Source organism: Panthera leo, chromosome A2, assembly GCF_018350215.1.
Source record: "Panthera leo isolate Ple1 chromosome A2, P.leo_Ple1_pat1.1, whole genome shotgun sequence".
Taxonomy (NCBI): Eukaryota; Metazoa; Chordata; class Mammalia; order Carnivora; family Felidae; genus Panthera; species Panthera leo.
In genome coordinates this window covers 122,904,588-122,914,991 of record NC_056680.1, presented here as the reverse complement: position 1 = coordinate 122,914,991, position 10,404 = coordinate 122,904,588, and the positions used below count along the sequence as shown (strand labels likewise).

Genomic DNA, 10,404 nt, shown 5'->3' with positions numbered 1-10,404 from the left:
CTGAATGTCACCTAATTTAACATCTATTTCCTCCCTTCCCTCCATCCATCTATATTAGTTTTCAGTCTCCTTTACAGCTAGAAGAGGCTATGTGATGCTATTATGGCTATTGAAACTTAAATAGAAATTTCCTAAGAACATTACAGAAACACACCTTTCTAATAAAAGTTACAGTTGTTGCTATAGCTATCTCTTTTCCCCTATCTCCTGCCTTGTAGTCAGTTATGATGACTGAATCTGAAGTAGCTTATTGCCCTGGAACAAGCCAACACACTAGAAACGGTACAATGCAAAGAAAGAAAAAAGCTGGGTCTCTGATAACATTCATAAAACCACTACACCAGCTTCCACTGCCCATTTCTGGACCTCAATTTTTATATGAGAAAATATATGTATATGTGTATGTATGTGTATCTTTAGTGCTTAAATAACATTTAGCCAAAAGCACCCAGATAGTTATTTATATATACACATATAAATACACAGCCATTAAGTATATTAAAGCTTTTTATAATTATAATATTCTCTAAAGGTATGGATTTGGGGTACTACTAGATACCTCCATTCAAGTACTGTTGATAGGGTTAACTGATAGGGCCCTTTAGTTAGTCAGTTTGACATTATATTTCAAAAGTTTTAAAAATATTCTTATCCTTTGATTCTATAATTCCACATTTAGGTATTCGCCAAAGAAATAATAATAAATTTGGAGAAGTACTGCTACAATATATTTATAATATTAATAAACTGAAAACAACATACATATCAAAAATATAATGCTGGCCAAATGATTTTATAGTATGAATTTATGATAGAATACTATGTCATCCTTATAATCATGTAATAAAAATATGTAATTTTGTAGAAAAATACTTCACAGCAGTATGCAAAGTGAAATCCTTTGAGGGTAATTAAATACTTAGGAAAGATATTTTTATAAAGATTAGGGAAATATAATTAAAAATAAGTAGACAATGATGGATAACAGAATTACCAATAACTTTTGTTTTCTTCTTTTTAGTTGTCCATTTCTAAATTTCTCATTTTTTTGTAATCAGAAAAATTAAAGTTATTTTAAATATACCTATATTTGTTCAAAACAAAGAAGTGAAATAAACAAATAGGAAGACATGTAGACTAAAGCTAGTTTTATTTCTTCTCTGAAGCTCATTAATTTTGTTTACTTCAGTTAAAAAACAAATTCGCAATTATAACTTTATCTGACATCAACATATAAAAGTCTTATATACCAAGGGTGAAAAGCACTCTCAAGAAGTAAAAAGTGAAAAAGTACCAAGAGTACTTATTTTAAATAATTACAGGATTTCATCATGTCCAATATGAACACATATCCAAGAACTCCAAAACAGAACATGCTACATCAAATACATTGGATCTTGGGCGAAATTTTTAAGTTTGCCATTGAATCCCATTTCTAAAGTGACTAAGAAGCAAGTATATGCTGATAAGCCTAAGATAACCTGTGACACAAAAACAATTGAGCCCCAAATCAGAAGGAAAATGGATGAGCTTATCTAAGCTTTCCTTAGTTCTTCTTGTCTAATTCATATCTTACAGAGATTGCCTCTCTGGTTAAAAGCATCTACTTTTATTTAATCTCTGTGAGTTTTTACCCATCTAGAGAAAATATCACTTACTCAGAAGCCAGGGTCTTAAACATTTTTCAAATTGAGTATGCAACACGTAATTTCCAACTATATTCCCAGGGCAGTATAGGAGACTCAAGGAACTAATACATTCGTATTAGGTGTTGTAAGCATAGTGACTCTTTCTGCCTTTTTCTATAACCCAAATATATTATAGGAAAATTGACTAAAGAAAGAGAAATGAAGGGAAAGGAGAAAGAAACCGAATAGTTCACAACTATTTGCTAACATGGTGTCATATATATATATATATATATATATATATATATATATATATATATATATATATATATATATATAGGCGCCTGGATGGCGCAGTCGGTTAAGCGTCCGACTTCAGCCAGGTCACGATCTCGCGGTCCGTGAGTTCGAGCCCCGCGTCAGGCTCTGGGCTGATGGCTCGGAGCCTGGAGCCTGTTTCCGATTCTGTGTCTCCCTCTCTCTCTGCCCCTCCCCCGTTCATGGTCTGTCTCTCTCTGTCCCAAAAATAAATAAAAAACGTTGAAAAAAAAAATTAAAAAAAAAAAAAAAATATATATATATATATATACACACAAATATGTATATAAATATATATATGTATACACACACCCAAACTCAATTCAAACTGAAGAACAGATTAATTTTAATAAAAAGTATTTAATTTTGGAGATTTTTCACTGATTAAATATAAATAAAGCTTTTTAAACACTTCACATTAATGAAAAATAAATTTTAAGCGCTTTAAGTAGTTAATAACGCAAAAGTTGACTTACCATAAATTTCTAAACCTTGTGGAAAATACTCTTTGTATTCTAAATCCTATCCACTAATGCAAAGGTGAGGATGCATATTGTAGTCAACAGTGCCAATCTTTAATGAGGGATTTTAAAACGTTGATTTAATTCCCAGAATTTTTTTTTTTTTAATTCCACCCCATTACCAGGAAAGCTAATAGATGCTACATCTTAGAAAATCTGGTTACTAAAGATATTTTACCCAATCAACACCTCTCTCTTTTCTAAGCTATTCAGAAAGAAATATTGACACCTGGAGAAAGTCACACCTTCACAAATTACCCCAAATTCACTGTGATATTCAAGCTTTATATATGAAGCCCTTTCTAAAGGATCAGAGCCAGAGAATGAACAATTGTCCCCTCCAGCTGCTAGAGAAACCAAAACCACAAAGAGCCTCTACTTATGGGATTACTTTTGGGGCATAAGAATATAGTTTTAAAACGTACATAGCCAAAAACCTACAATAAAGATGAATAATAAATATTTACATTCCAAGCCAAAAAATTCCACAGTCTAAAAAGAAATATTTGATGTTTTCATTTCTGAATACTGAAAGCAAAATAATGATTATAATAATTTTAATCAAACTTAAAAGGTATACCTTATTACCTTGTTGATATAAGCTATTTGCCTTTGAACAGGCAAACGAGAGAAAAAGCCTTGAGGCATTTTTATATTCTGACTTAACAATTATCTGATAATTACCCCATCATTACCTGTTCATGAAGGATTCCATTCTGAATTCTTAACATTTCTGGTGGTACAGGCATGTTACTTCAAAAGTCCTACCTGGAAAGAGACTGAGAAGACTGACTGGAGATTTGTTGGTATCAATAGTTAGTTTGTGGCTTGCAGTTTTTGAAGGCTGACCTGGGAGACAGATTAGTTTCAGGGGAAGTCTAAATTTACATTGGATAACCCGAGGAATGCCTGAAATAAAAACAGAGAAATGTAGATTCATACATTTGACAGATAATTTGACCAAAAAAATTTGTATTACTACGAGTTTGAGTAGAAATATGTATCTTAGTTTAAAATTTTGTTGCCTGTCCACTTTGTTTAGCATAACTGAAAAAACTGCAAAGTTTTATCATAATACATATTTTCATATTATTGTCAAGAAGTCAGGAAAAATAAAATCCTAAAAAAGAGCATAGGCATGAAGTCTGTTTTTAATAACATATTTTAAAAATCATCACAGTTGAACACCATACAAAATGGTATGTATAGCTTTATATTCAATTACTTAACTGTTTTTAAACTAAGAACATCAAAGCTCTAGCCTCAATCCAAGACTATCAGCTGAAGTGAGCAAATATGTATGTGAAATTTGTATCAGGAAGAGTTATACGACCTTATCTAATACTTTCTCTACCACCAAAACTTTTTAATCTTTAGCTTTTTTAACTTATTGAACATTCAAATTAAAATCTACAATAAATTATAAGTATGAAAGTAGAATTTGCTCTACTGAAGTTCTACTGAAGTTCATGTCATTTCATACATTAATATTAAGAATATTACTTTCATATGAATTAAATTTTTCTCAATCCATTTAACTTCACATATCGCTGTTAAGTAACATTTTAAAAGTTTATTTACTTATTTTAAGAAAGAGAGAGGGAGGGAGGGAGGGAAGGAGAGAGAGAATCCCAAGCAGGCTCCACACTGCCATCACAAAGTCCAACAAAGGGCTCGATCCCACAAACTGTGAGATCATGACCTGAGCATAGATCAAGAGTTGGATGCTTAACTGACTGAGCCACTCAGACGCCCCCATTTTTAAAGTATTACAATCAACTGAATCAACTGAATTTTTTCAGTACATTTACAGGCATAATGAAATAGCTAACTGAATAAATAAGAATGAAGATGTTTATATCAGAATTAAAAGTTTTTAAGATCATTCAATATTTTTACAGAGAATAAAACTGAAAACAAAGCAAGTTAGGCTATCTACTTATAAATCTAGAAAAGCAATTCAACAACTTTAATTTTTTCTCCTTGTATTCTAGGATTCTACCTTTGATTGGATAAGATAAAAGGGAATGGAATATACAGAAACCTCTATCTTAGATATTGCTGTAAAGAAGTGAAAAACTTAAAATGTTCTACTCTACTTGATGTATCAACACACTTATTCCTTTATTTCTTCATTGTGGTGTCAGTGAGCAGCTTAAAAGTACAAAAAGCAGAAGGAGATAAAGTTTGGGGACATGATCCCAAAGCAGGAATCCTAGAATTAGCAATATATTCTGTTAATGCCAATTGGAGCTGTGGGGCTTACCCAACAACCAAGCTGGGACACACTTTCCAGCACTACTTATTTAATACAATAGTAACAGATCATCAACAATGGCAGGCATATTGATATATGAGGTCAATTAAATACTTTTTCAGAGCATATAAAGCATATTTGTGATTCTCTTCAACATAAGCAATTATCCATTAAATTTTACATAGCTCATTTTTTGCTCATAACCAACAAATGTTAAATTCACTTCTCCTGGTCCTAGATGCAAATTATAACTAGTGTCACTTCAGAAAAGTCCCAAGGCATTATTTCCTGACATTCTGTGAGGTTTTAGAGGCATGTGTATTTGTACTTTACAACGATGAAATGTTTTCACTCAAAATATTATGGTAACATGATCTAAGCTACTGCTCAAACCACAACTATCAATATCACCATAAAAAATATTGCAAAGCATTATTTTTTTCCAACTTCATATATTCCATATATCCCCAAGTTATGGAAATATACCTACTAATGTTTCCTCTACAATATATAATTTACAGCCTCAATTAATAGATACAGCCTGGAAAGAACAAGGAAACAAAAACTTGTTTCCATTTCCTTCATTTTTAATGAATACAGTAATGGAAAAAAGTCCTTCCTCTTTTGATAATTCTGCACATGCATGAAGAGAAGCTACTTTCTATATACTTTCAACCAAAGTCTGAGTTCACTGTTCAAACAAAATTTGGCTGTAAATGTTCTTCCAAAACTATCCTGCTAAAACTGTGGCTCTCCTTGACTTGGATCAGATACGTACTTGAATTTGCTTGAATTTGTAGCAAAAAATAAAATAAAATAAAATAAATCACGATCAATATCACTGGCCTTATGCTACTGAGTCTATATATTTAAAGATTATTACCCTAAATCTCCAAAAACCCAGAGCTAAAGAAACCGGGGGTATATATATGTTTTCAGAAATTGAAACAAATGGATTGCAAGCACTAATGAACCCAAGAAGGGAAATACATTATAACTCAATTCACAGTTCTGTTAGGTCAGTTAATGACAACATCACACACTAGGGCAATGGTCTGCAGTTGCTAAGATTTGTAGAAACCCTCCAGAATTTCTTTTCTCTCCAGGAATTGTAAACCTGTTTCATAGGACATTTGGAAAACATTATTTTGAAAAATGATGACACTCATACTTAATAAAATGATTATGGCTATTTTTTAAATGCTGGCAGCCTGAAAAGTTTTACCACTGGGGAGAAAAAAGAGTATGAAATCCTTTAGAAACCAATTTAAAGAAACCACATCTTTCAAGAGAAAAATTACAATGCCAGTATTTTACATTACTTCCCATCAAATTAAAACCCTAGTCTTTTAAAATAGAACCTCCAGTATTTAGACACGGGGTTTATAAGAGGCACATTTCAACTGAGATTTACATTTTCTTGAGAAACCTGAAATGTAAATTTGGATACCAATTTACTCTTCAGGCTGTGAGTGCACCTAAGAACCTGAAGCCAGAAACACATAGAGGTATGTGTGAATGCATGCATGTATGTACCTATAATAAGGAAGGAAAGAATTACATGTATTTAAAGACTTTTCAATTTTGCTAGTAGAATGGCTTTCAGCTTAGTTGAAAGAGTCTAACTGGTCCTAAATTTGCCTACCATCACTGATACTTTCTCTATGTAATTGGCAAAAAACAGTCTCTGAATTGGGCTTATTCAACTCTCTGAGTGTTATGCTGAGAGAAAAGAAAAATTTGGTCATTTATAATACTCAAATATTGGCCTACTCTTTCATCAGACTGACTTTGTTCTGCAGTTTTTTACCAAATATAATCACCTCTCCTTCAGACACTTCCCTTTCTAGCCTAAGAGAGGAAATGGATAGTTGCAACTACTCTGGTGCAATTAATCACAAAATTATTTAACACTTGGAGAGAAAATTCACATCAAAACCACTCTTGACAGAACAATTTCTCCAGAAGAGAATTCTAATTACACCTGGCACACCAGAAGCCCGGTATCACTGTCAAGAGGGAAGCCAAAATGTGCTTTGGAAAAAAAAAAAAAGGAAAAACAGCATATATATCAGAGTAGAATAACTATATATATCACACATCTATATAATGCCTTCAGAACTCTTTCCAGGGCCTGCTAGAGTCATTTCATATTGAAAACAACGAACTCCAAAGCAGTAGCAATGTCTGGAAGCCAGAACTTCCTTGATCCCTTCCTGTTATGTCTGGCTACGTACTGTGCCCCATCTGCAGTCATGTTTTACACTGCCCATGTCATGTAACTTTAATGCAGACATAATGGAGACTAACTCTTATGGGACAACATAAAACCTCGTTTGCTTCTCTTTTTCCACATGTAAAGGCAGGACTGCTTATCTGCAAAGAGCCTGAACAGATCAGGCCAATAAAATGGACCAGTCTTTGAAATTTGAAGCCTTGTGTGTAAGTTAAGATCTAAGTGGCAACATATTATTCAATCTTACCAACCAGGTGAAGCTGGATATTTCAATCTCCTAAAGCTTCATTACAATTTACAAATACTTCATAAGAAATTATTAGCTTTGTATTGAAATACTAAAATTTCCATGTATTATAATTTTTTTCTCATATTTTGGGCTGAATTTACAGTAAGAGGGAGTAAATTCCTTTCAAAAATAACCGTTACTAATATTTTTTAAATTTAAAATAAATCATTTAAATCATAATATGGTATTTTACAAAAGTTAGTATAAAATCTCACCAGCTAGATACAATCTTGCCAAGTAAAATGTAAATATTCATTATGAATGATGAGTTATTTTTAATAACCCAAATTCTAATTTAACAAGCATATTTCATGTTATTAAGCTAAATATTTATTTCTAGTAAAATATTTCTCATATAAATATATTTTCACCTCCCAGATACAATGCAACTCAGGTTGTTGGCATCCCCAAAACTGTATGAGTAAATAACTGCCATTATATTTTAAGTATTTTATTTATTTAATTATTACTAATTAATGTTATCTAATATTTATCTTAAAATATCTAATAAACTGAGATAAACCACTAAGATAATCAAAGTAGAATATACTTTGAGAGTACCTGTCATCTACCGTGATATTGCACAATTCAAAGATGAGTACTTGAACTCTGCTCTCAAAGAACCCAAAATCTTAGGCAAACCCAAGGAACAAACTTAATGAAATTCATATTATGATAGGTATTACAGCAGACTCATAAATTAAGGATTTGGGGAAAACAAAATAGGTAACAATCAACACTGACCCAGGCAAGTTTAAGGGTCATAACCTTGATGACATTGCCCCACAAATTCTAAACAAGGTAAGAAATAGGCCCATGGTGGGGTGCCTGGGTGGCTCAGTTGGTTAAGCATCTGACTTCAGCTCAGGTCAAGATCTCGCGGTTCGTGAGTTCAAGCATGGCATCCAGCTCTGTATTAACAGCTTAGAGCCTGGAGCCTGCTTCAGATTATGTGTCTCCCTCTCTCTCTGCCCTCCACCCACTCATGTTTTGTCTCTCTCTCTCTCTCTCAAGAATAAACATTAAAGAAATTTTTAATGAAGGAAAGAAGGAAAGAAGGAAGGAAGGAAGGAAGGAAGGAAGGAAGGAAGGAAGGAAGGAAAGGGCCCACAGAGGTACTTGGTGGCTCAGTCAGTTAAGTGTCCCACTCTTGATTTTGCCTCAAGTCATGATGTCAGGATTCTGAGACTGAGCCCCGTGTCAGGCTCTGCACTGAGCATGGAGTCTGCTTAAGATTTTCTCTCTCCCTCTATCCCTACCCTCGTTCACATACTCTCTCTGAAAGAAAAGAAAAAAGAAGAGAAGAGAAGAGAAGAGAAGAGAAGAGAAGAGAAGAGAAGAGAAGAAAAAAGCAAAGCAAAGCAAAGAAAAGAAGAGAAAAGAAAAGAGAAACGAAAAGAAAAGAAGAGAAAAGAAAAGAAGAGGAAGGAAGGAAGGGGCCCACAGAATAAGTATTCATGATGTTCTGATCAGAAAGACCAGTGGATCTATTTGGGCATAGAGAAAACTGACAATTTAGAAAACAAACAATAGACATAGAGAAAACAATTTGTGTGTCTCAAAAGATGTGTGCATCAGTACAGGAAGTATATTAATGTCAGTTTGTTCCGGTATTAATGATGTTAACACTGATCACTTGGTTATGGTAGTGTTACCAAATCACTACTGTAAAGATACTTTTTTCTCTTTGTAATTAAAAAGTAATCTATGGGGTGATGTTTTGAGACACAATATTCTATTATTGCAATGAATTTAGTGTCCATGGACGAAGCTTGCTTGAACTAATCATTACAAAGATTTTGCAAAATAATGATTCTCTAATTCTATCACTCATTCTATGTTAATTAGCTGACACTCTTTGCTAAAGAAGAGTTTTCACTCTACATATGCCTTTATTATACCACTGTACTCACAGATTCTATTTCTACCTTCAATATATTATAATACATTACCATTATTATGGTTTTGATGTTCAAAGTGTCCTATATCTACCCAGTGGGAATTCCTTCACTGGCTTCTGAATCATTTTCTCGTAATTTATTTTATTTACTTATTTATTTTTTTGAGAGAAACAGAGCAAGCAAGGGAGGGTCAGAGAGAGGAGACAAAGAATCCCAAGCAGACTCTACACTGTCAGCACGGAGCCTGATGTGGGGCTCAAACTCACTAACTGTGACATCATGACCTGAGCTGAAACCAAGAGTCAGACTCTTAACGCACTGAGCCACCCAGGTACCCCTGAATCATTTTAATGTAATATTATCATTTCTTGACCATGTCTTTACTTTCTGACCCAACAATATAGGACAGGCTCTCTGATTTTCCCTTCTCCAGACCTAGAAACAGCCTTTTCCTAAGAACCTTGATCCCTTTTACTAGAGTTGGTACTCAGATCTTAAGACCTGTGTAATAGATATGCTCATTGTTAATGAGCTGAAACCTAACTAGGTCTCTGATCCATCTCCGTTGCCTCTACTTAACTCCACTGCAATAACCTCCAGCTGATCTTCTGACAGGCTATTTGGCTTTCCTTCAACCAGCGCTTCACACACTGTAGTCATAGTGGTCTTTCCAGCATACAAATCTGTTCCTGTCATACCCAGACCAAAAGCATGTGTATGCGTATTCACATCCATGCGCTTCATGACATACTTAAAACCATTGAGTGGCTGACCTTTAGTCACAGAATAAACACCAAAGTCACTAGTATGATCAAGAAGCACACATGGCCTACCCTTTCCCTATGCCCTAGTTAATTTTGACCACTTTACCCCAGCTCTCAATCAATAAAAAAAAAAGATAGAAAGAAAATGAAAACAATTAGAATTCAGTGATGAACACCTTTTTTCCTTATTCTTTATTTTATTTCAAGTAAAATAAGATAACAGAGCATATAAGTAAATCACCAATAACTTACAGAAATAAGTGGTCAATGACACGTCAGATTTTTTTTCCCAAAAAAGTCACAGAGCTTCATTCTTTCTCATGACTCGGAAACAACTAGTAATGAATGACAAATCTCTATGAGAGGAAACATTTATGATCCTCTCCATAGCCAGATGACGGCACTGAATCATCCTAAAGAGTATTCTATTGTCAGAATAAGAGTCTATAAAAAGAGTTCATTCATGGTACAATACCAATTCAATTCACCA

General features: G+C 33.6%; 1 protein-coding gene across 6 annotated transcripts in view; it reads right to left on the bottom strand.

Moving 5' to 3' along the window:
- BBS9 (Bardet-Biedl syndrome 9) overlaps window positions 1–10,404 on the bottom strand; it is a 434,296-nt gene that overhangs the window by 226,770 nt on the left and 197,122 nt on the right. For all 6 annotated transcript variants that reach the window (XM_042921827.1, XM_042921788.1, XM_042921820.1 and 3 more), the window contains one exon: window positions 3,236–3,376. In XM_042921827.1, the coding sequence (XP_042777761.1) occupies window positions 3,236–3,376 (141 nt within the window). The remainder of the gene's footprint in view (window positions 1–3,235; window positions 3,377–10,404) is intronic.